This window comes from Hyla sarda, chromosome 8 (assembly GCF_029499605.1).
Source record: "Hyla sarda isolate aHylSar1 chromosome 8, aHylSar1.hap1, whole genome shotgun sequence".
Classification (NCBI taxonomy): domain Eukaryota; kingdom Metazoa; phylum Chordata; class Amphibia; order Anura; family Hylidae; genus Hyla; species Hyla sarda.
In genome coordinates this window covers 5,936,138-5,958,068 of record NC_079196.1, presented here as the reverse complement: position 1 = coordinate 5,958,068, position 21,931 = coordinate 5,936,138, and the positions used below count along the sequence as shown (strand labels likewise).

The 21,931-nt window shown below is 41.4% G+C and overlaps 1 protein-coding gene across 1 annotated transcript in view; it reads left to right on the top strand.

The window, feature by feature from the left end:
• Positions 1–21,931, top strand: part of CNTNAP5 (contactin associated protein family member 5) — a gene marked incomplete in the record, with an annotated part of 569,649 nt that overhangs the window by 500,467 nt on the left and 47,251 nt on the right. Inside the window, 1 exon segment of the mRNA XM_056536567.1 lies at positions 15,107–15,237. Within this exon segment, the coding sequence (XP_056392542.1) occupies positions 15,107–15,237 (131 nt within the window).

Here is a 21,931-nt window from a genome sequence, read left to right as displayed (position 1 = left end):
TAAACAGATTGGTAAATTACTTCTATTTAAAAATCTTAATCCTTCCAGTACTTATTAGTAGCTGTATGCTACATAGGAAATTATTTTCTTTTTGAATTTCTTTTTTGTCTGGTCCACAGTGCTCTCTGCTGACACCTCTGTCCATGTCAGGAACTGTTCAGAGCGGGAACACTGTGGACAAGACAAAAAAGAAAATCAAAAAGAAAAAAAATTCCTCTGTAGCATACAGCTGCTAACAAGTACTGGAAGGGTAAAGATTTTTTAATCGAAGTAATTTACAAATCTGTTTAACTTTCTGGCATCAGTTGATTTAAAATAAATATTAAAAAATGTTTTCACCAGGGTACCCCTTAAAAGGGGTTCTCCACTGCTGGGCTGCAAGGGTTTGACATCAAGTCTATGGGAGGGGGCGTGGTGACTCCCATACAAGTCCGCTATTTTTGGGCAGACATTCCACAAAAATGATGCTGTATGAATATGGCCTTAAAGGGGTACTCCGGTGAAAAAAAAAATATGTTTTTAAATCAACTGGTGCCAGAAAGATAAACAGATTTGTAAATTGCTTATATTAAAAAAAATCTTAACCCTTCCAGTACTTATCAGCTGCTGTATGCTCCACAGGAAGTTCTTTTCTTTTTACATTTATTTTATGTCTGACCACAGTGCTCTCTGCTGACACCTCTGTCCATGTCAGGAACTGTCCAGAGTAGGAACAAATCCCCATAGAAAACCTCTCCTGCTCTGGACAGTTCCTGACATGGACAGAGGTGTCAGCAGAGAGCACTGTGGTCAGACTCGAATTCTGGAACTACACAACTTCCTGTGGAGCACACAGCAGCTGATAAGTACTGGAAGAATTAAGATTTTTAAGTAGAAGTAATTTAAAAATCTGGTTAACTTTCCGGCATCAGTTAATTAACAAAAAAAAAAAAAATTTCACCGGAGTACCCCTTTAACCTTTAGATTTCTCCGAAATCCTGAAAAAAGGACATGGCAACCTCTTTTTAACATGACCCTACCACTTTATTAAATTGCGCAAAAAGAAATTAAATAAAATTAGCGCCACGCAAAATCTGTTCAGAAAATCCAACATTTTTACTTTTAAAGTTTTAGAATATCTTTTTAAATTGTTAAATGATTTAGAAATTATCGTTATTTGGAATGTGGGGCGATTATTTGTCTAATATTTTTGTGATAACATTTTTCATGTTCTTTTTTTTAATGTAAATTAACCACTTTATGTAGTGGCTCATTCGGCATTTACCTGGTCCAGTTTTCCTGTCGCACTGCGCCAGTTTGGAGAATGCGCCAAAATGAAAGCCAAACGTCAAATTAGTAAATAAAGTAGGAAAAAGATGTACGGAAGGGAATTCAAAAGCGAATCTGAGCCATTACTTTACGCTAAACGAACGTACAAGGCATTGTGGGAAATCAGACTTTATAGCAGATAATTGTTGGTGCAGCTTTGGCTGTGACTGGAGATGATCATTCTATATAAAATGGCTGCGGAGCGGCGGTCTCTCCTGATATGTGGAGCACGTGGGGGCGTACGGAGAATAATTGAATTTTCTTCCGTCCTGGTTTGAGTTTTCATCTTGTCAGATCCCGGCAGTCTCCTTCTCTCCTTTTCCTTTTTTCCTAAGGAATATGCAAAAACAGCTATTTTACTTGTGAATTTGTTCTGACAGCGGCTTTGTAAGCGATTTTGCCTGGTTGGATGTTGTATCACAACATTTATTCATTTTCACAGTTTGTCGGCTTCTAAAGAGAAAAAATAAATAAATAAAATAAAATAAAAACAAAAACAGAAACAAAGATAGAAAAATCAATTCATCACATTTCCTGCTGTGAAGACAAAGGAAACAGAAGAGCGGTGGATCCCCCCGGTCAGCAGCGGAGACCCCTCCACTTACTATACCTGTTCATACATCTGTTCATTTATAACGTTCAGACCCCAGAGGAAGAAACCAACATGGCCGCTGTATACTCTCCAGGCTATGATATGTATACTCTTCAGGCTATGCTGTGTATACTGTCCAGGCTATGCTATGTATACTGTCCAGGCTATACTGTGCATACTATCTAGGCTATGCTGTGCATACTATCTAGGCTATACTATGTATACTGTCCAGGCTATGCTGTGTATACTCTCCAGGCTATACTGTGCATACTATCTAGGCTATGCTATGTATACTGTCCAGGCTATGCTATGTATACTGTCCAGGCTATGCTGTGTATACTCTCCAGGCTATGCTGTGCATACTATCTAGGCTATGCTATGTATACTGTCCAGGCTATGCTGTGTATACTCTCCAGGCTATGCTGTGCATACTATCTAGGCTATGCTATGTATACTCTCCAGGCTATGCTGTGCATACTATCTAGGCTATGCTATGTATACTCTCCAGGCTATGCTGTGCATACTATCTAGGCTATGCTATGTATACTCTCCAGGCTATGCTGTGTATACTATCTAGGCTATGCTATGTATACTCTCTAGGCTATGCTATGTATACTCTCTAGGCTATGCTGTGTATACTCTCCAGGCTATGCTATGTATACTCTCCAGGCTATGCTGTGCATACTGGTCAGGATATACTATGCATACTGTCCAGGCTATGCTATGTATACTCTCCAGGCTATGCTATGTATACTCTCCAGGCTATGCTGTGTTTACTGTCCAGGCTATGCTATGTATACTCTCCAGGCTATGCTATGTATACTATCTAGGCTATGCTATGTATACTGTCCAGGCTATGCTGTGTATACTCTCCAGGCTATACTGTGCATACTATCTAGGCTATGCTATGTATACTGTCCAGGCTATGCTATGTATACTGTCCAGGCTATGCTGTATATACTCTCCAGGCTATGCTGTGCATACTATCTAGGCTATGCTATGTATACTGTCCAGGCTATGCTGTGTATACTCTCCAGGCTATGCTGTGCATACTATCTAGGCTATGCTGTGCATACTGTCCAGGCTATGCTATGTATACTCTCCAGGCTATGCTGTGTATACTATCTAGGCTATGCTATGTATACTGTCCAGGCTATGCTGTGCATACTGCCCAGGCTATGCTGTGTATACTCTCCAGGCTATGCTGTGTATATTCTCCAGGCTATGCTGTGAATACTGTCCAGACTATGCTGTGTATATTCTCCAGGCTATGCTGTGCATACTGTCCAGGCTATGCTGTGTATACTCTCCAGGCTATGCTGTGTATACTGTCCAGGCTATGCTGTGTATACTCTCCAGACTATGCTGTGTATACTCTCCAGGCTATGCTGTGTATACTCTCCAGGCTATGCTGTGTATACTCTCCAGGCTATGCTGTGCATACTATCTAGGCTATGCTATGTATACTATCTAGGCTATGCTATGTATACTATCAAGGCTATGCTGTGTATACTCTCCAGGCTATGCTGTGCATACTATCTAGGCTATGCTATGTATACTATTTAGGCTATGCTGTGTATACACTCCAGGCTATGCTGTGCATACTATCTAGGCTATGCTATGTATACTATCTAGGCTATGCTATGTATACTATCTAGACTATGCTGTGTATACTCTCCAGGCTATGCTGTGCATACTATTTAGGCTATGCTATGTATACTATCTAGGCTATGCTATGTATACTGTCCAGGCTATGCTATGTATACTCTCCAGGCTATGATATGTATACTGTCCTGGCTATGCTATGTATACTGTCCAGGCTATGCTGTGTATACTATCTAGGCTATGCTATGTATACTGTCCAGGCTATGCTGTGTATACTCTCCAGGCTATGCTATGTATACTGTCCAGGCTATGCTATGTATACTGTCCAGGCTATGCTGTGTATACTATCTAGGCTATGCTATGTATACTGTCCAGGCTATGCTGTGTATACTCTCCAGGCTATGCTATGTATACTGTCCTGGCTATGCTATGTATACTGTCCAGGCTATGCTATGTATACTCTCCAGGCTATGCTATGTATACTGTCCTGGCTATGCTATGTATACTGTCCAGGCTATGCTATGTATACTCTCCAGGCTATGCTATGTATACTGTCCTGGCTATGCTATGTATATTCTCCAGGCTATGCTATGTATACTGTCCTGGCTATGCTATGTATACTCTCCAGGCTATGCTATGTATACTGTCCTGGCTATGCTATGTATACTGTCCAGGCTATGCTATGTATACTGTCCAGGCTATGCTATGTATACTCTCCAGGCTATGATATGTATACTGTCCTGGCTATGCTATGTATACTGTCCAGGCTATGCTGTGTATACTATCTAGGCTATGCTATGTATACTGTCCAGGCTATGCTGTGTATACTCTCCAGGCTATGCTATGTATACTGTCCAGGCTATGCTATGTATACTGTCCAGGCTATGCTGTGTATACTATCTAGGCTATGCTATGTATACTGTCCAGGCTATGCTGTGTATACTCTCCAGGCTATGCTATGTATACTGTCCTGGCTATGCTATGTATACTGTCCAGGCTATGCTATGTATACTCTCCAGGCTATGCTATGTATACTGTCCTGGCTATGCTATGTATACTATCTAGACTATGCTGTGTATACTCTCCAGGCAATGCTGTGCATACTGTCCTGGCTATGCTGTGTATATTCTCCAGGCTATGCTCTGTATACTGTCCTGGCTATGCTATGTATACTAGTCAGACTATTTTCCCTTATATTCCGTGTATTTCTTCTCCTCTCTGAACACCGGGGGGATGATTTCTGAGTTTTGCTCCATTACTGTCTCTGATCTAAGAATCCAATTTACGCTGCGGCACAGAAAATAAACACAAATTCGCTTCTGGAGGCTGAAACCCCTGGCGTCCCCCGTGTCAGCGCGGTAGTCAGATGTTTGGGTAATGGGGAAAGTATCTGCACCCCAGAGTCCAATTGTCACTGTTACAATATCAGTCTGTTTGGCTGCTTCATATATTACTTCTGCGCTGGCGACGCCGTTACCTGATTATATCGCCAAAGAAATAAAAATTCACATGGAAAACAAATTTGACTTTTTATGAAAAAAAAAAACAAGATTTTATATTACAGCTTTAAACGCGAGTCTTGTAGAATGTGCGCGGCAGCGGCGCTCCCTACGAAGTCACCGCAATGTATTAATAACATGAGCCATAGGGGGGGGGGGGGGTTATATTTTTCTATAACATGTGAAGATATTGATGGTGCAATTTAATGGCGAATTTATAATTATTGTAATTGAGATATAATAAAATAAAAAAATCTAAAAATAAATAAGTAACCCGAGCCGTCACTTCAAGTCAGTGTTTCCCAACCAGGGTGCCTCCAGCTGTTGCAAAACTACAACTCCCAGGGTGCCTCCAGCTGTTGAAAAACTACAACTCCCAGCATGCCCTGCTGTGGCAAAACCACAACTCCCAGCATGTCCGGACAGCCTAAGGCTGTCCGGGCATGCTGGGAGTTGTCGTTTTGCAACAGCTGGAGGTACCCTGTTTGGGAAACGCTGCTTTAAAGGGGTTATCCAGGAAAAAAACTTTTTTTTATTTTTTTATATATATATATATATATATATATATATATATATATATATATATATATATATATATATATATCAACTGGCTCCAGAAAGTTAAACAGATTTGTAAATTACTTATAGTAAAAAATCTTAATACTTTCAGTACTTATTAGCTGCTGAAGTTGAGTTGTTCTTTTCTGTCTAAGTGCTCTCTGATGACACGTGTGTCGGGAACCGCCCAGTTTAGAAGCAAATCCCCATACAAAACCTCTTCTACTCTGTGCAGTTCACGAGACAGACAGAGATGTCAGCAGAGAGCACTGTTGCCAGACAGAAAACAACTCAACTTCAGCAGCTGATAATTATCGAAAGGATTAAGATTTTTTAGTAGAAGTAATTTACAAATCTGTTTTACTTTCTGGAGCAAGTTGACATATAAAAAAAAGTTTTTTCCTGGAATACCCCTTTAAGTCTTCTCCATTCTAAAGGGTTAAAAATAATTAGTTCATTTCCAATACATCCGTTACCCTGTCCCTTAAAGGGCACCTCCCCAAAAATAATGAAAATGTCCAGATTCCTTCTCATTTCGCAACCTGCCCTTTTTTATTTTGTTTCTCCATGATGCACATTTTGTCATTTTTTTTTCTCCCAAAAATAATGTGTATTAGTTTATTTTTTATTATTATTTTTTTTTTTATGTGCTATTCTATCCTGTATTTTTCTCATTAAAAGTCATGTGATCCTGGCAAAAATTAGTAAATAATTCCTGGTCTGTATCTTGTGTTTGATTCTTTTCTGGAGAGATAATGTGAAGATCTTAGACCTGGAAAAAACCTAATGTAAACCCTGTAACAAGGAACAAGGGTTAAATAGGTGCGGTGCGGCGTTCTACCTGCGAGGGGACGTGCGCCATTCAGGTGTTGATTGTGTCTGTGGAGAGAGATCCCATGGACACAATCAACACCTGTAGCCACATTATAAGTGAAGAACCAACAACCATCTGAGAGAGTTATTACCTATATATAGGACAGGGGATGACAAGCTGATCCCGGGGGTCCGACCAGCATCTGGAGACGTAGAGGGACATTTATCAATGTTGCTTTGGTAAACGAGTTCTGTAGTAATTATTATTATTTTTTTTTTTTTTTTTGGGGGGGGGGGGGGGGGTTTGCTTATGTATGACATATTTATCATACTATCACAGGGGGTTGATAAATTTGGCTTACATAAGCAAAAAAAAAACAATAAATCACTTTAAAATACAAATTTTTTTTTGCACACATAAGCAAAAACCAATGAATGACTTCAGAACACCAATTTGTAACCCCACCTCACGTCGCAGCTGTGAAAAAAATGTGCGATATATATATGTTCATTTAAGGGGTAGTCCAGTGCTGAAAAACTTATCCCCTATCCTAAGTATAGGGGATAAGTTTCAGATCGCTGGGGGGTCTGACCACTGTGGTTCCCCCATGATCTCCTGTACGGGGCCCTAGCTCGCTGGTCAGATAGCGGGTGTCGACAACCACACGAAGCAGCGGCTGACACGCCCCCTCAATACATCGCTATGGCAGAGCCGGAGATTGCAAAGGCAGCGCTCCAGCTCTGCCATAGAGTTGTATTGAGGGGGTGTGTCAGCCACCGCTTCGTGTGATGGTCAACACGCCCCCTTCCCGTGGGCTGCCAGAGCCCCGTACAGGAGATTGCGGGGGGCCCCAGCAGTCGGACCCCTCCATGATCTGAAACTTATCTCCTATCCTTAGGATAGGGGATACGTTTTTCACCACTGGATATCTCCTTTAAAAATTGTTTCACCACTTTTCCCCCCTAAATGTACTAACCCATTTTTTGTTTGTTTGTTTGTTTTTCTTCTGATTTCATATCCGTATATCCTGTGGACTTCTTCTGATTCGATTAATTTTTGGTTTAATATTAATAAAATGTTTAACAAGGGCTTTTTTTGGGGGGGTTGTAATAAAAGTTTTTTAAACGTGTTGTGTTTTATTTTTATTTTTACATTATGAAGCTGGGGCTTAGCATTAGCCACAAAATCAGCTAGCACTAACCTCCGATTATTACCCCAGTACCCACTGCCACAGGGTTGGTGGAAAGAGCCGGTACCAACAGGCCCGGAGCATCAAAAATGGTGCTCCTGGACCTAGGCAGTAACAGGCTGGTGTTATTTAGGCTGGGGAGGGCCAGAGACAATGGTCCTCACCCACCCTGGTAACGTCAGGCTGTTGCTGCTTGGTTGGTATCTGGCTGATACTGAAAATAGGGGGAACCCTATGTGTTTTTTTTATTTTTATAATTTTATTTTTGAAAAAAAAAACACACAAAAAAATGCAGAGGTTTCCCCGTATTTTTGTTCTCAGCCAGATACCAACCAAGCAGCAACAGCCTGACGTTACCAGGGTGGGTGAGGACCATTGTTTCTGGTCCTCCCAAGCCTAAATAATGCCAGCCTGTTACTGCCTAGGCCCAGGAGCGCAATTTTTGACACTCCGGGCCTGTTGGTTTCGGCTCTTCCTGAAACCCCTGTGGCGGTGGGTACTGGGGTAATAATTGGGGGTTAGCGCTAGCTGTTTTAATGCTAAGCCCCGGCTTAGTTATGGATTCCGTCTATAAGACGACCTCCACTACTAAACCTGGAAAGGGATTAAAAAAAAAACACTTTTTAGAAACTTTTATTCCAAAAAACATTCCCCCCAACAAGCCCTCATTAGCCATTTTGTTAATATTAAACAAAAGAAACGCTGGTCATTGACGTAGTTTACTCAATTTGAAGAAGTCCTCAACATACACGGATTTGAAATGATAAGTAAAGAACACGGAAATTGGTTTGCACATTTATGGCACCCTCCCTTGGGGAAAATGACCATAAACCAGCATTTTCAAACAGGTAGCCTCTAGCTGTTGCTAAACTACAACCCCCATCATTTGTAATTTAGCAACAGTGAGCCTCCAGTTTAGCAACAGCTGTAGTCTCACTGTTTCTAAACTACAACTCCCATAATGGGAGTTGTAGTTTAGCAACAGCTGGAGGCAGCCTCCCCCAGTCATCTCTCCCCCTTTCAGTGAGGACATGCTGGGAGTTGTAGTTGCAGGGGTGAGCGGGCCAGTGGTAGATGCAGGCCGGCCAGCTCCCCAGAATATTAAACTATACTGTAATTTGATATTTCCCGGCCTGAGCTGTGATTAGCTGGTCGGTCCCGTATAGTTTGCTATTTTGGGGAGCTGTCCGACCTGCATCTACCACCGGCCCGCTCACCGCTGCAACTACAACTCCCAGCATGTCCTCACTGAAAGGACATGCTGGGAGTTGTAATCCTGTAACAGCTAGCGGCGGGGTGAGAGATGTACAGCGCGACAAGGTGAAGCTGACCGGCGGGTTGTGGGAGATGACCAGGCAAGGGGGAGATGAGCTGGGGTGTGAGAGATGACCCGACGGGGGGGGGAAGATGAGCTGCGGGGGGGGGGGGGGGGGGGGGGTTGGCGGGAGATGACCGTGGGGGGGTTGGTCTGATGACATTAGCGACAGGTGGTTGGGGGACTAAACACAGTGTAGGGTGGGTATTGGGGATGGAATTAGACGGAGCCCGGGCAGCTCCACAGTGATGCCAGCCTGGGCTCCTTCGTACATCTGTGATTTCATATTTCCCTTTGGAGCTGTGGTCTCGGCTCTTGGCGGGAAATATGAAATCCCGCTTTCCTAAGCAAGTTTTTCTTACATTACATTTACGGTGCTTTGGAGGCAGTTGCGACTTTTTGTGCGACATTCGCACTTGATAACTTCTTGACCACTGCAAAGTGAAAACTGAAATTCACTTTAGTAGGCTCTTTTGTTGCTTTTTGCTTACAGCCAAAAGTGGAACGAAAAAAATGCTTAGCCGCAGGTGCGAGTTTTTGTATTTTTGTAAGCAAAAAAAAAATATATATATATAGTATTCACTATGGGAACTCCAGCACAGGATTGCTCAGGTGTGCTGCAGTGTAACCCCCGTGTGCCACACTGGATCCACATAGAACTTCCTCCGCAAGGAAACAGCACCCAACACCAGGTCCAGGTAAAGTGCAAGCTACAGGGTCTTTATTGCATCAAGAGAGACAATGCATTGTCTCTCTTGATGCAATAAAGACCCTGTAGCTTGCACTTTACCTGGACCTGGTATTGGGTGCTGTTTCCTTGCGGAGGAAGTTTTATATATATATATATATATATATATATATATATATATATATATATATATATATAAAAAGAAGCTCCAAATCCCTTGATAAATCTCCCCTTTAGACCCCAGTCCTCCTTTATAATGGAGCTCCATTCATTCTCTATGGGAGCAGTGTAAACTTCAGTAAATCCCTCCCACCCTGCTATCCACCCACCCACTGCAGAATAGCCACGCCCCTGGCGATCATGTGGCTTATGACATCAGGTTTCTGGCTGCATGGAATGCTGAGAAAGATCAGAGATAACAGTAAAATAAAAAGACTTGCCCAAGGCTGACATGTACCCAATCCCTCCCCCCCCCCCCCCCCCCCTTACACTGTATGGATCACCTCTCTTACACTCAACTTACCCTACCCATAGCCCAGGGATCTACAATTTCCTAATGTGGCCTAATGATAGATATGTGCATGTATGTATTATAGATGTGTATGTATGTATCTATGATAGATGTGTGTGTATGTATGTATTATAGATGTGTATGTATGTATCTATGATAGATGTGTGTATGTTTGATTGATGTGTGGTGTCTACTGGTGTGAATGATGTAAAGCAAAGTTTGTGACACCAGGGTAGTGTCAATCACCACACTTTAAGGTTTAGACAGTTCTCCTGGGCCAAGCACTGGAGACAATAATGACCACAGATGCCGGGTTATCTTTTACTGAGGCAGGAATTATGGTAAAATCCTTCACAGTGCAGATCAGAGAAGAGGAAGTGCAAAGTAACACTGTAGAGCCGGTTACCTTGCTGGGACTTGCAGTTGCTTTCACTTGACTTAATGATGGCTGCTATGGCCTCTAGACTTTAGATTTTAGGCTTTTAGATTTGAGACTGATATTATCCCATGCTGACTTTAGACCAACTACTCTATATTCCCCGGGAGCTTCTAGCTTATTGCCAGGCTTAAGTCTGTACCTGTATGATGGGGTTCTGGTAAATGGCGCAGTTGTAGATTTTTGCTTTCTACCAAGGCCTCCTTCAGATTACCACAGACTTCTCCTCACTTGTACCTCAGCTCACACTACACCAACTACTACTATCAACTGACTAGCTCCTCCCCCCCCCCCCTACACTACTCAAAGAGTAAGGCAGTGGGCTTCCCATTGGTGGATTAGGTTCCTCTGGCTTCCCTTTTCATGACTTAAGGTTACAGTAACACTGATTAAACAAATCCATAACACCAAATGGCAGCATAACAAAATACCCTTTACCCTGGAGTAGTGGGCCCAGAACAGTGACACTGGAAGTGCCTGAGGCAACATTTACCGGACAGGACAACATCCTGTACTGAGTCACCACAGATGTGTATATGTATTATAGATGTATGATACCTATGTGTATGTATGATAGATGTGTGTATGAGAGATGTATGATAGATCTGTGTATGTATGATAGATGAATGATAGATGTATGATAGATGTGTGTATGAGAGATGTATGATAGATCTGTGTATGTATGATAGATGAATGATAGATGTATGATAGATGTATGTATACATGATAGATGTATGATACATGTGTGTATGTATGATTGCCATACACTTTTTCCCCACTGACAGGGCAGGGGCATGCACTTGCAGGGCATCAACTTGATGTCAGCAGTCACTGGGAAAGGTGGAATGTACAGTAGAGCATTATGGGACCGCATTTCTGCAGCTGCCTTTAAACTGCCACCCTAAGCCTGGGCCTCATTGGCCTATTGGTAAATATTACACTGACTGGAGGTCCACAGGTCGGGGTTAACAGTTGGGAGATGTGTAATCTCCATTCCTTTTGCTGTGAGAAGTCATAAGGTATAGCCCACGCCTCCTGGTACCCAGCTGGTCATTGCCTCTGGTCTGTGTAGCATTGCATGGGCTTCAGTACAGGGCCGCAGTACAGTCCTATAGGCCTTTGTTGTGCCGTCTGTGATAAGGCACCACGGACAATGCATTGATGTCATTTCCATCACACCGATTCCCATGTAAACAAACGCAGAACAGAGGAGCCGTATGGGCCGTAGAATTTATCCGCCTTCCTGAGGCCTTGCGAGTACAGAAAATAAAATAAATATGAAACCGAGTGAAACGAACACGAAAACCAGACAAAGTAATTTACGACTTAACAAATCTCCTAAGAACAGTAAAACATAATTAGATCCTTACATCGCCAAAACCTCTTCCGCGCGCTAAATACAAACGTCTCCGATCTAAATTAATTAAAAACCACTAAAACTCACAAAACGCAAACAGCAAAAAACACATCATTTCGTTCCCAGTTTTTCTGGACGCACCTGTAAAGCACGGCGACGGCGAAAACGAGACAAGCTGTGATTTAATTGTACTACAATAAGGACGGTGGCTAATTCTGCGGCGATACAGTAAGCGAGTAATTACGTTATGGCTTTACTATGATCTTAAATGATTAATCTGCGCACATGGAAATCACCGGGGAGCGTAAATCACCCGCCAGACATGTAATTATTGAGCAAAATAATTGAAAACAAGATTTGTTCCTGTAAACGTATACCGCACTCAAAAATTCAATTTGCAATATATCTCGGAATATAGAACATTTTTGCCGGGTTTTTAATTTCTCCCTCTGAAGACGCCGGCTTCACGTGAAAAGTTTCTTACATTTTTTTGTCTATGATTAATAAATAAAAACGTTAAAATCTATTGAATATTTTAGCAAAAGTCGAAAATGTATACTTGACGCCGTAAAGCCTCTTCATAAGCCCACTACACCAAACTTTAGACTTGGAAAATAAATTATGTATGGTCCTACTTATTTGAAGGAGTTCTGTAGTGAAACATTACTTATCCCCGATCCAAAGTATAGGGGATAAGTTATAGATTGCGGGGGTCCGACTGCTGGGACCCCCCCCCCCCCCCCTCACGCCATCTCCTGTACTTGTCGTGTCTCCCAGCAGGTTTCCCATTGAGTAGTACTATGATACAGGCAATTACTCCGGATGGATGATGGGATTATCAGGGGCGCCAAATGAGCTTTCACACCAAAATCACCAAAATCATCAGGTGCAGTGATCAGACTCCCCACCCTCTCTCTGCAAAGCCAAATGGGAAATTTAGTCGCATATAACAGAAGATTCCTCTGGATGGATGATGGTATTGCCAGGGGCACCAAGAGAGCTTCCACACCAAGTCGTAAGTAACAACAGATTTACTACCCAGCATGCAACACGTTTCACGGCAACAGCTGCTTCAGCGGCTGTTGCCGTGAAACGTGTTGTATGCTGGGTAGGAAATCTTTTGTTATGACTTTGGTGTGGAAGTTTTCTTGGCGCCCCTGGCAATACCATCATCCATCCGTAGAAATCTTCTGTTATATTGGATTAAATTTCCCATTTGGCTTTGCAGAGAGAGGGTGTGGAGCTGTTGCTGTGAAACGTGTTGCATGCTGGGTAGGAAATCTGTTGTTAATTACGACTTTGGTGTGGAAGTTTTCTTGGCGCCCCTGGCAATACCATAATCCATCCGGAGGAATCTTCTGTTATATCGGATTCAATTTCCCATTTGGCTTTGCAGAGAGAGGGTGTGGAGTCTGATCACTGCACCTGATCATTTTATTAGGCTGTACTGCATTATCATGTGTGTGTATATATATATATATATATATATATATATATATATATATATATTTATTTTTTTATTTTTTTATTTTTTTCCCCTCATCTTCATAGTGGGGCAATCACCAACAATGGTTATAAAACCTATAAAGCCCCCAAAAAACATCTAAAAACATCCAGAATGTGTGTCGGCTGTAAATCCCCAGTCTCTCCTTTCTTTCCCTCCTGTGTCGTCCCCGGCTGCAGTAATGCAGATTTATTGACTTAGCTACTTCCTTTCTCACTGATATAATTACAATGTCTCACGTATTGGCCCCTACTAGCAATGATATGTGGCCCCTTCATACAGTGACCCTCCTGCCACTGCAGCTGTAGGTAGTATAGTAGTATGGGAGAATCCGCCCACTGTAATGAATAGTAGAGGAGAGATGATCGGGGGCGACCGGGTGACAGAAATAACAGCTCCATAGGAGACAATAGGAAGTGTTTCCTACTAAAGAAATTGTAGTTCTGCAGAAAGACATTGGAACTGAACTGGTGTATATAAGATTCACAGTGCAAAAAATATATACAAAATAAATGTAGAAATATGTTATGTGAGTTCCTATTAATGCAATGGATTATACCCCAGAGCTGTACTTACTATTCTGTTGGTGAGGTCACTGTGTACATACATTACATTACTGATTCTGTACTGATCCTGAGTTATATCCTGTATTATACTCCAGAGCTGTACTCACTATTCTGCTGGTGAGGTCACTGTGTACATACATTACATTACTTATCTTGTACTGATCCTGAGTTATATCCTGTATTATACCCCAGAGCTGTACTCAATATTCTGCTGGTGAGGTCACTGTGTACATACATTACATATCCTGTACTGATCCTGAGTTATATCCTGTATTATACTCCAGAGCTGTATTCACTATTCTGCTAGTGAGGTCACTGTGTACATACATTACATTACTTATCCTGTACTGATCCTGAGTTATATCCTGTATTATACTCTAGAGCTGTACTCACTATTCTGCTGGTGGGGTCACTGTGTACATACATTACTTATCCTTTACTGAGCCTGAGTTATATCCTGTATTATACTCTAGAGCTGTACTCACTATTCTGCTGGTGAGGTCACTGTGTACATACATTACATTACTTATCCTGTACTGATCCTGAGTTATATCCTGTATTATACTCCAGAGCTGTACTCACTATTCTGCTGGTGAGGTCACTGTGTACATACATTACATTACTTATCCTGTACTGATCCTGAGTTGTATCCTGTATTATACTCCAGAGCTGTACTCACTATTCTGCTGGTGAGATCACTGTGTACATACATTACATTACTTATCCTGTACTGATCCTGAGTTATATCCTGTATTATACTCTAGAGCTGTACTCACTATTCTGCTGGTGAGATCACTGTGTACATACATTACATTACTTATCCTGTACTGATCCTGAGTTGTATCCTGTATTATACTCCAGAGCTGTACTCACTATTCTGCTGGTGAGATCACTGTGTACATACATTACATTACTTATCCTGTACTGATCCTGAGTTATATCCTGTATTATACTCTAGAGCTGCCCTCACTATTCTGCTGGTGAGGTCACTGTGTACATACATTACATTACTTATCCTGTACTGATCCTGAGTTGTATCCTGTATTATACTCCAGAGCTGTACTCGCTATTCTGCTGGTGAGGTCACTGTGTACATACATTACATTACTTATCCTTTACTGATCCTGAGTTACATCTTGTTACATTGTGTATTGTGTCTTACAGGAAGTCTACAAGTCAGATACAAAGTCGGTAGGGAAGGATCTTATGTTTTCACAATGGACTCTGAGAGATTGGACAATCGTAGAATCCACCACGTGAAGATCAGCAGAGAAGGACGGGAATTAACCATACAGGTACGGTGACCCTTGACCTTATTTGCCGCTGCCATGTGACCCGCGGAGACTCTAGTGTTGATATTTTCCTCTGCACTTCTCTGCAGCCGTCCAATAGTCCGCAATGTTCCGTAACGCAGTTCACATCCTGCGCTGTCTACATTGGATTAAAGAAATTTATATTCTACATATGAAGAAAGAACATTAGCCGCGCTATTGAATCGTTGCAGAGAAATAACATAAAATTATTTGACCTTCTCCCCCTATAAAGAGTCATAATAAAACAGGCGCCAATTATTTCTCTGACGCCTCCCGTGTTTCCTTTGTTAATCTGTGCGGTGTTACCCTTTACTATGATGTTATTGCGGCTCCTGACCCAATAATTATGAAATTCGAGCACATTGGATGTGACATTTCCGATAGACGGTTCTAGGTGTAAATTACACGACTGGGGATTGTACGCCGCCGCTCACATGATGGAAGGATGAAATAAAACATTGAGTAACGTCCTTTCTATTAAAAGCTCCGAACACAAAGAGATGGAATTACTATTCGAAAATGATAGTAACAATAAACCTCAAGGAAAATACCAGGGTGACTGCTACATGATGAATTGATGTATTAGAGACCGCGCTTGAATTAACAGATTATATTAAAGCCAGGGCTCAAGTCCTTCAGGAACTGATGGGAACGGAGTTCTTGCACTTTTTTCACAGCAGGAATCCAGTTCCCATTAGCAGGAGTAGATATGAAGAGCAAAATACGACCCATACGTCAGACGCTGTTCCAATTTCCAAGGTAAAATAAACATAGCAAAAGCAATATGGCGGTTAAAGTGCCAGCAGGCACTATATTTATTAGAGTAAGAACCAATGACGCATTTCGGAGGTAGAACCCTCCTTCCTCAGATTGGCATTAGCAGGAGTCCTGCAGGACCAGCCCTTAAAGGGGTACTCCAAAGGATAGGGGATAAGATGTCTGATTGCGGGGGTCCCACTATATTTATTAGAGTAAGACCCAATGACGCGTTTTGGAGGTAGAACCCTCCTTCCTCAGATTAGCATTAGCAGGAGTCCTGCAGGACCAGCCCTTAAAGGGGTACTCCAAAGGATAGGGGATAAGATGTCTGATCGCGAGAGTCCCACTGCTAGGGACCCCCGTGATCTCGGCTGCGGCACCCCAGACATCTGGTGCACAGAGCGAACTTTGCTCCTTGCCAGATGACTGGTGATGCAGGGCGTGACATCACAGTAATGCCCCCTCAATGCAAGTCTATGGGAGTGGGCGTGATGGCAGTCACGCCCCCTCCCATAGACTTGCATTGAGGGGGCCGTGACCGTGACGTCACGAACCTCCTGCGCTGCACCCAATGCTCTAAATGAACACTGGGAGCAGCAGAGAGAGCATGGGGGTCCCCAGTAGCGGGACCCCCGGGATCAGACATCTTATCCCCTATCCTTTGGATGTCTAGTACCTCTTAAAGTGAAAATCTTGGGTGAGCTCCCACCCTTTTTTCCCCAGGACTTGACCCCTGATTAAATCCATGTAGTTATATAAAATAATAAGTCCAGTCACAGGGCCCATGTGCCAGGATTTCGATATAAAACAATTGTAACAGGATAAAACAAGATAATACGATCTACTACAATAAATCCAGCGGTTGACAAATCAGTCCTGTACAGTGGTCCCTCAATTTACAATATTAATCGGTTCCAGGACGACCATTGTATGTTGAGACCATAACTCTATGGAAACCTGGTAATTGGTTCTGAAGCCACCAAAATGTAATCCAAAAATAGGAAAAAGTGAGGATTAAAGGGGTACTCTGGTGGAATAAAAAAAATAAAATAAAAAAATGTATCAACTGGTGCCAGAAAGTTAAACAGATTTGTAAATTACTTCTATTAAAAAAATCTTAATCCTTCCAGTACTTATTAGCTGCTGAATACTACAGAGAAAATTATTAACTTTTTGGAACACAGAGCTCTCTGCTGACGTCACGAGCACAGTGCTCTCTGCTGACATCTCGGTCCATTTTAAGAACTGCCCAGAGTAGAAGAAAATCCCCATTGCAAACATATGCTGCTCTTGACAGTTCCTAAAATGGACAGAGATGTCAGCAGAGAGCACTGTGCTCGTGACGTCAGCAGAGAGCACTGTGCTCCAAAAAGAAAATAATTTCCTCCATAGTATTCAGCAGCTAATAAGTACTGAAAGGATTAAGATTGAAAGAAAAATAAGTAGATAACTAATATAGATAAAGCAAGTCCTTACTTATAAAAGTAATAAAGATATGCTGGGAGCTGTAAATCACTGTCTTTGTCAGTGTCTCCCAATCAGGGTGCCTCCAGCTGTTGCAAAACTACAACTCCCAGCATGCCCGGACAGCCGTTGGCTGTCCGGGCATGCTGAGAGTTGTAGTTTTTCAACAGCTGGAGGCACCCTGGTTGGGAAACAATGGTTTATGTAGAGGACAGGAGCTTCTTCAGGATCCTGTACAGTACACACAATTCCTATTTGCTTGTAACCAAGAAGATGAAGACCTTGGGACAAGGCCAAACGACGCAAGATAAGAGGTTGAAAGTTGGAGACAAAATATTTGAAGAAATATAGACTGTGAAGAAGGGCAGATATATCTGGAATTTTTTGTTAGAATAGGGGGATGGCAGCATAAGTGAACTATGGCCAAGAAATAAATGAATGCTTAATATATGCTAATATACACAGACGCAATACTCAAATAACCAATCAAAATATAATATGATGATTTTGACGTGATATCTAACCTCCCCTTTTTTGTAAAATGTAAAAACCAATGTACTTCTGGATAATAAACAGAACTCTCAGAACTCCTTGGGACAGTTCCTTAGCCAGTATGCTGAGAAGGAGTTTTATACCAACATTTTGTCTGGTGTTTATTTCTTGTGTCGACACTCAGCAGTATACAGCGGCAGTCACTCATAGTTTAAGGCTTAACCAGAAGCAAGCCTTAACAAATGAACATCAGTAATACAGGTGGTTTACCAGTAAAATGCCCATTCTGATTGGTCAGTTCCTCCAGTTGTGACATGTTTCACAGATCTGGACTGTCTGTACATTGTATGTTGAGTCTGGTTTCAAGTTACAATGGTCCAGAAAAAAAAACATTGTATGTTAAACTATTGTATGTTGAGGCCATTGTAAGTTGAGGGATCACTGTATGTGGTCAGCCTGGTAAAAATCTATAGTTCATAGAATAGCAGAGGCTGGTCCGCTGCGGCTGGTCCGTGAGAACAGGACCCCGTAAATACCGCAGATGGTTGGAACTTTAGCAGATGGAGCTGTATAGGAAGCGCAAGCCCGCGCTATTACCCCGCGCTATTACCCCGCGCTATTACTATGGCAATGGAGAAGATTCAGTTAGTGTGGAATCGACGTGTAGATGGCAGCGGACGCTCACGACGTCACGTCCGCGCCCCACTCGTGATGTCACGGCCACGCCCCTTCAATGCAAGTCTATGGGAGGGGGCGTGACAGCTGTCACGTCGCCTCCCACAAACTTGCATTGAGAAGGCGTGGACGTGACATCACAAGCGGGGCGCGGACGTGATGCCAGGTAATGTCCAAAAGGTGGATAGTGGGACCAGATGAAATAGCTGGATATACAATAAAGTAGTAGTGCAAATAAATATATATATATATATATATATATATATATATATACCACAACAATAACGCAGCACTGCAAATCCGATAAATTGGGATTTAATTTCCTCATGTCAAACAACATAGCAACGTTTCAGCTCCTCAATGGAGCCTTTTTCAAGCATGGTGATACATCTCAACAAGGGGTTTTGTTTTATACCCATGATGTATCACCATGCTTGAAAAAGGCTCCATTGAGGAGCTGAAACGTTGCTATGTTGTTTGACATGTGGAAATAAATGCACAATTTATCGGATTTGGAGTGCTGCGTTATTGTTGCGGTATTATCTGGACTGTGATCGAGTCGGGGCACTGGCACCGATGACCAAGTGGTGAAGTAGTGCTGCATTGTCTTTGAGGAACTATATATATATATATATATATATATATATATATATATATATATATATAGAAGAAGAAGAAGAAACAAGGTCCGGCACTAGGTTGCAGGTAAAAACTTCTTAGTCTTTTATTTCAAGATTCTGCGGTACAGGGTAGAAAGTCTGACGCGTTTCTCTAAAAAGCTTAATCGTAGACACGATTAAGCTTTTTAGCGAAACGCGTCACACTTTCTACCCTGTACCGCAGAATCTTGAAATAAAAGAATAAGAAGTTTTACCTGCAACCTAGTGCCGGACCTTGTTTCTTCTTCTACAAGTGAGTAGCCGGAGGCGGTACCGGCCGGTCCACGGCACAGGTGGCGAGGTGGGCGTGCATGGGGTGAGCGACTCACAGGTCAGCCTTGATATATATATATATATATATATATATATATATATATATATATATAAAAAAAAGTTACTGTGGAGCAGCACGACTGGGAAGAGAAAATTAGTGATGGGTGCCAGCGGTCTGTTGTCCCAGGTGACGGGTCAAAAGGTAGACAGTCAAAAGTAAAGAATTCCGCAGCACTCCAAAATAAATGCAAAAATTGTGGATTTATTAGCCTGACGGCCTAGCGACGTTTCGGCTGCCCGCTTGCAGCCTTTCTCAAGCTTGAGAAAGGCTGCAAGCGGGCAGCCGAAACGCCGCTAGGCCGTCAGGCTAATAAATCCACCGTTTTTGCATTTATTTTGGAGTGCTGCGGAATTTTTTACTTTTGAATATATATATATATATATATATATATATATATATATATATATATAGAAGGCAAAAAGTGGCTGCAGCACACAAAATAAAAATAATGGTGGCTTTAATCCATTATAAATACAGATGCAACGTTTCAGCTGCCAGTGCAGCCTTTATCAAGCATACAAAGTGACTGAACACACAGAGTATATATATGGTAACCAATTACAATTAATAAAAATCAGTGTCAAAAATCAATAAATATAAACATAGTAAAAACAGACAATCCATAAATGTGAGTGCATAACAACATGAAGCATAGGGACAATATACAAATTGTCAAGTTTATACAGTGTTACAAAAAAAGTGTTATTAAAAACAAGTGGTAAAAACCACAAATTTAGCTTGATTACAAATGTAAAAACATTAATATCACCTGGAGGACAAGTAATAGCGGCGGGCGCTCACCTGTACATGCTGTAAACATGGCGATAGAATGCCAGGACGGCGTGTATGTGGAATAGAGGCTGCGCAGCAGCCCTAGCAGAGGAGACGAAAGTACACCAATCAGGGGGAAGAACAGGATCACATGGGTCGCATCGCAGTTGCCAAGCGGCGCGTGCGTACTGCGACGGAGTGAATCACTAATGGACATCTCAGAAGAGGGCAGTTTGAAAAATAACAACGTAAATGTGAAAAAGGCAGTTAGAAAACCGCAAGGTCAGTGTATGACAGTTAGTTGGTATATAGTGCATATGTGCCAAGTGTAATAGGGCAGTTGCCCGTGGTAACTATCGATATGAATAAAACAAAAATGGGTGAGTGATAGTGAAAATATGTAAAAAAATAAAAGGGAATAAAAGTAAAAATAAAAATAAGAAAAATATAAAAATTAAGAAATTAAACAATTAAACATAAAATAATAAAGTACCATAAGATAATAATTGTTGCTTTGTCAGCGTTTCTGGTAACTTACTGGTATACACTCGCAATAATTCAAACATACTGGGTGTATTAGTGGCCAATTGTTGGGTGACTGTTCAGACCAGTGTCCAGCCATTCGCCGCACTGGTCCGAATAACTGATGTCTGACTAGTCGCGGTTAGCGACAAGTCAGGTAATCAGAAAGGCACCCAACTTGAACGGCACTTTACATTCACCCCATGCACACGAGACAGACAGTCAAGAGAACCAGAGTGACATCTATAGAGAGTGTAAACTCTCTCAGTTAGTATAAAAAATATCAGAAAATAATAAAGATAAAAATAATAAAGATAAAAATTAAAATTAAACAAAACAAAAAAATGGGAGATCATTATAAAAATAATAAATAAAATAAGAAAAAAAATAATGAAAATAAATAAAAAAATAAATAAAAATTGAAAAATAAAAAATAAAAAATAAGATGAAAAAAATAAAATGAAAAAAATGAAGTAAGGAAATTGTTATGTGAAGGGAAAAATAGAACGTGTTACGTGTAGTGTAAAAAGTGTTTAGTTTTGTAGAAAAGATATTGAAGGTTGATTCATTATAGTTGGAATATAGAGAAGTAGAAAAAAAAACTATAAATGAAGTAAAAAATGATATTATGGTAAAGAAAAATTTTTTAATATTAAAGAAAAAATTTTTTTTCAATTACTTATATATATGATGTCATACTAATGATCAATGTATAATATCCCTCTGAGTGGTATATTCTCCTCAAAACAATATAAATCATAACCCAATATTGTACGGTGAGGTCCCGTCCAGCTTGTCACTTGTCATCCTAGGAAGAAAGGGGAAGGAAAAGGGGAAGAGAAAAAAAGGGGAACACATTAATTATTCTCAGTCACAACGATAATCTTATCCTAAAAACGGGAGAGAAGACACAGATAATTGTCAGAATTCAGGCATTATAGATTTGGGGTGTTACTGTAAAGTCAACATTCAGACCCTTAGGTCGCAAGGACTGCAACTC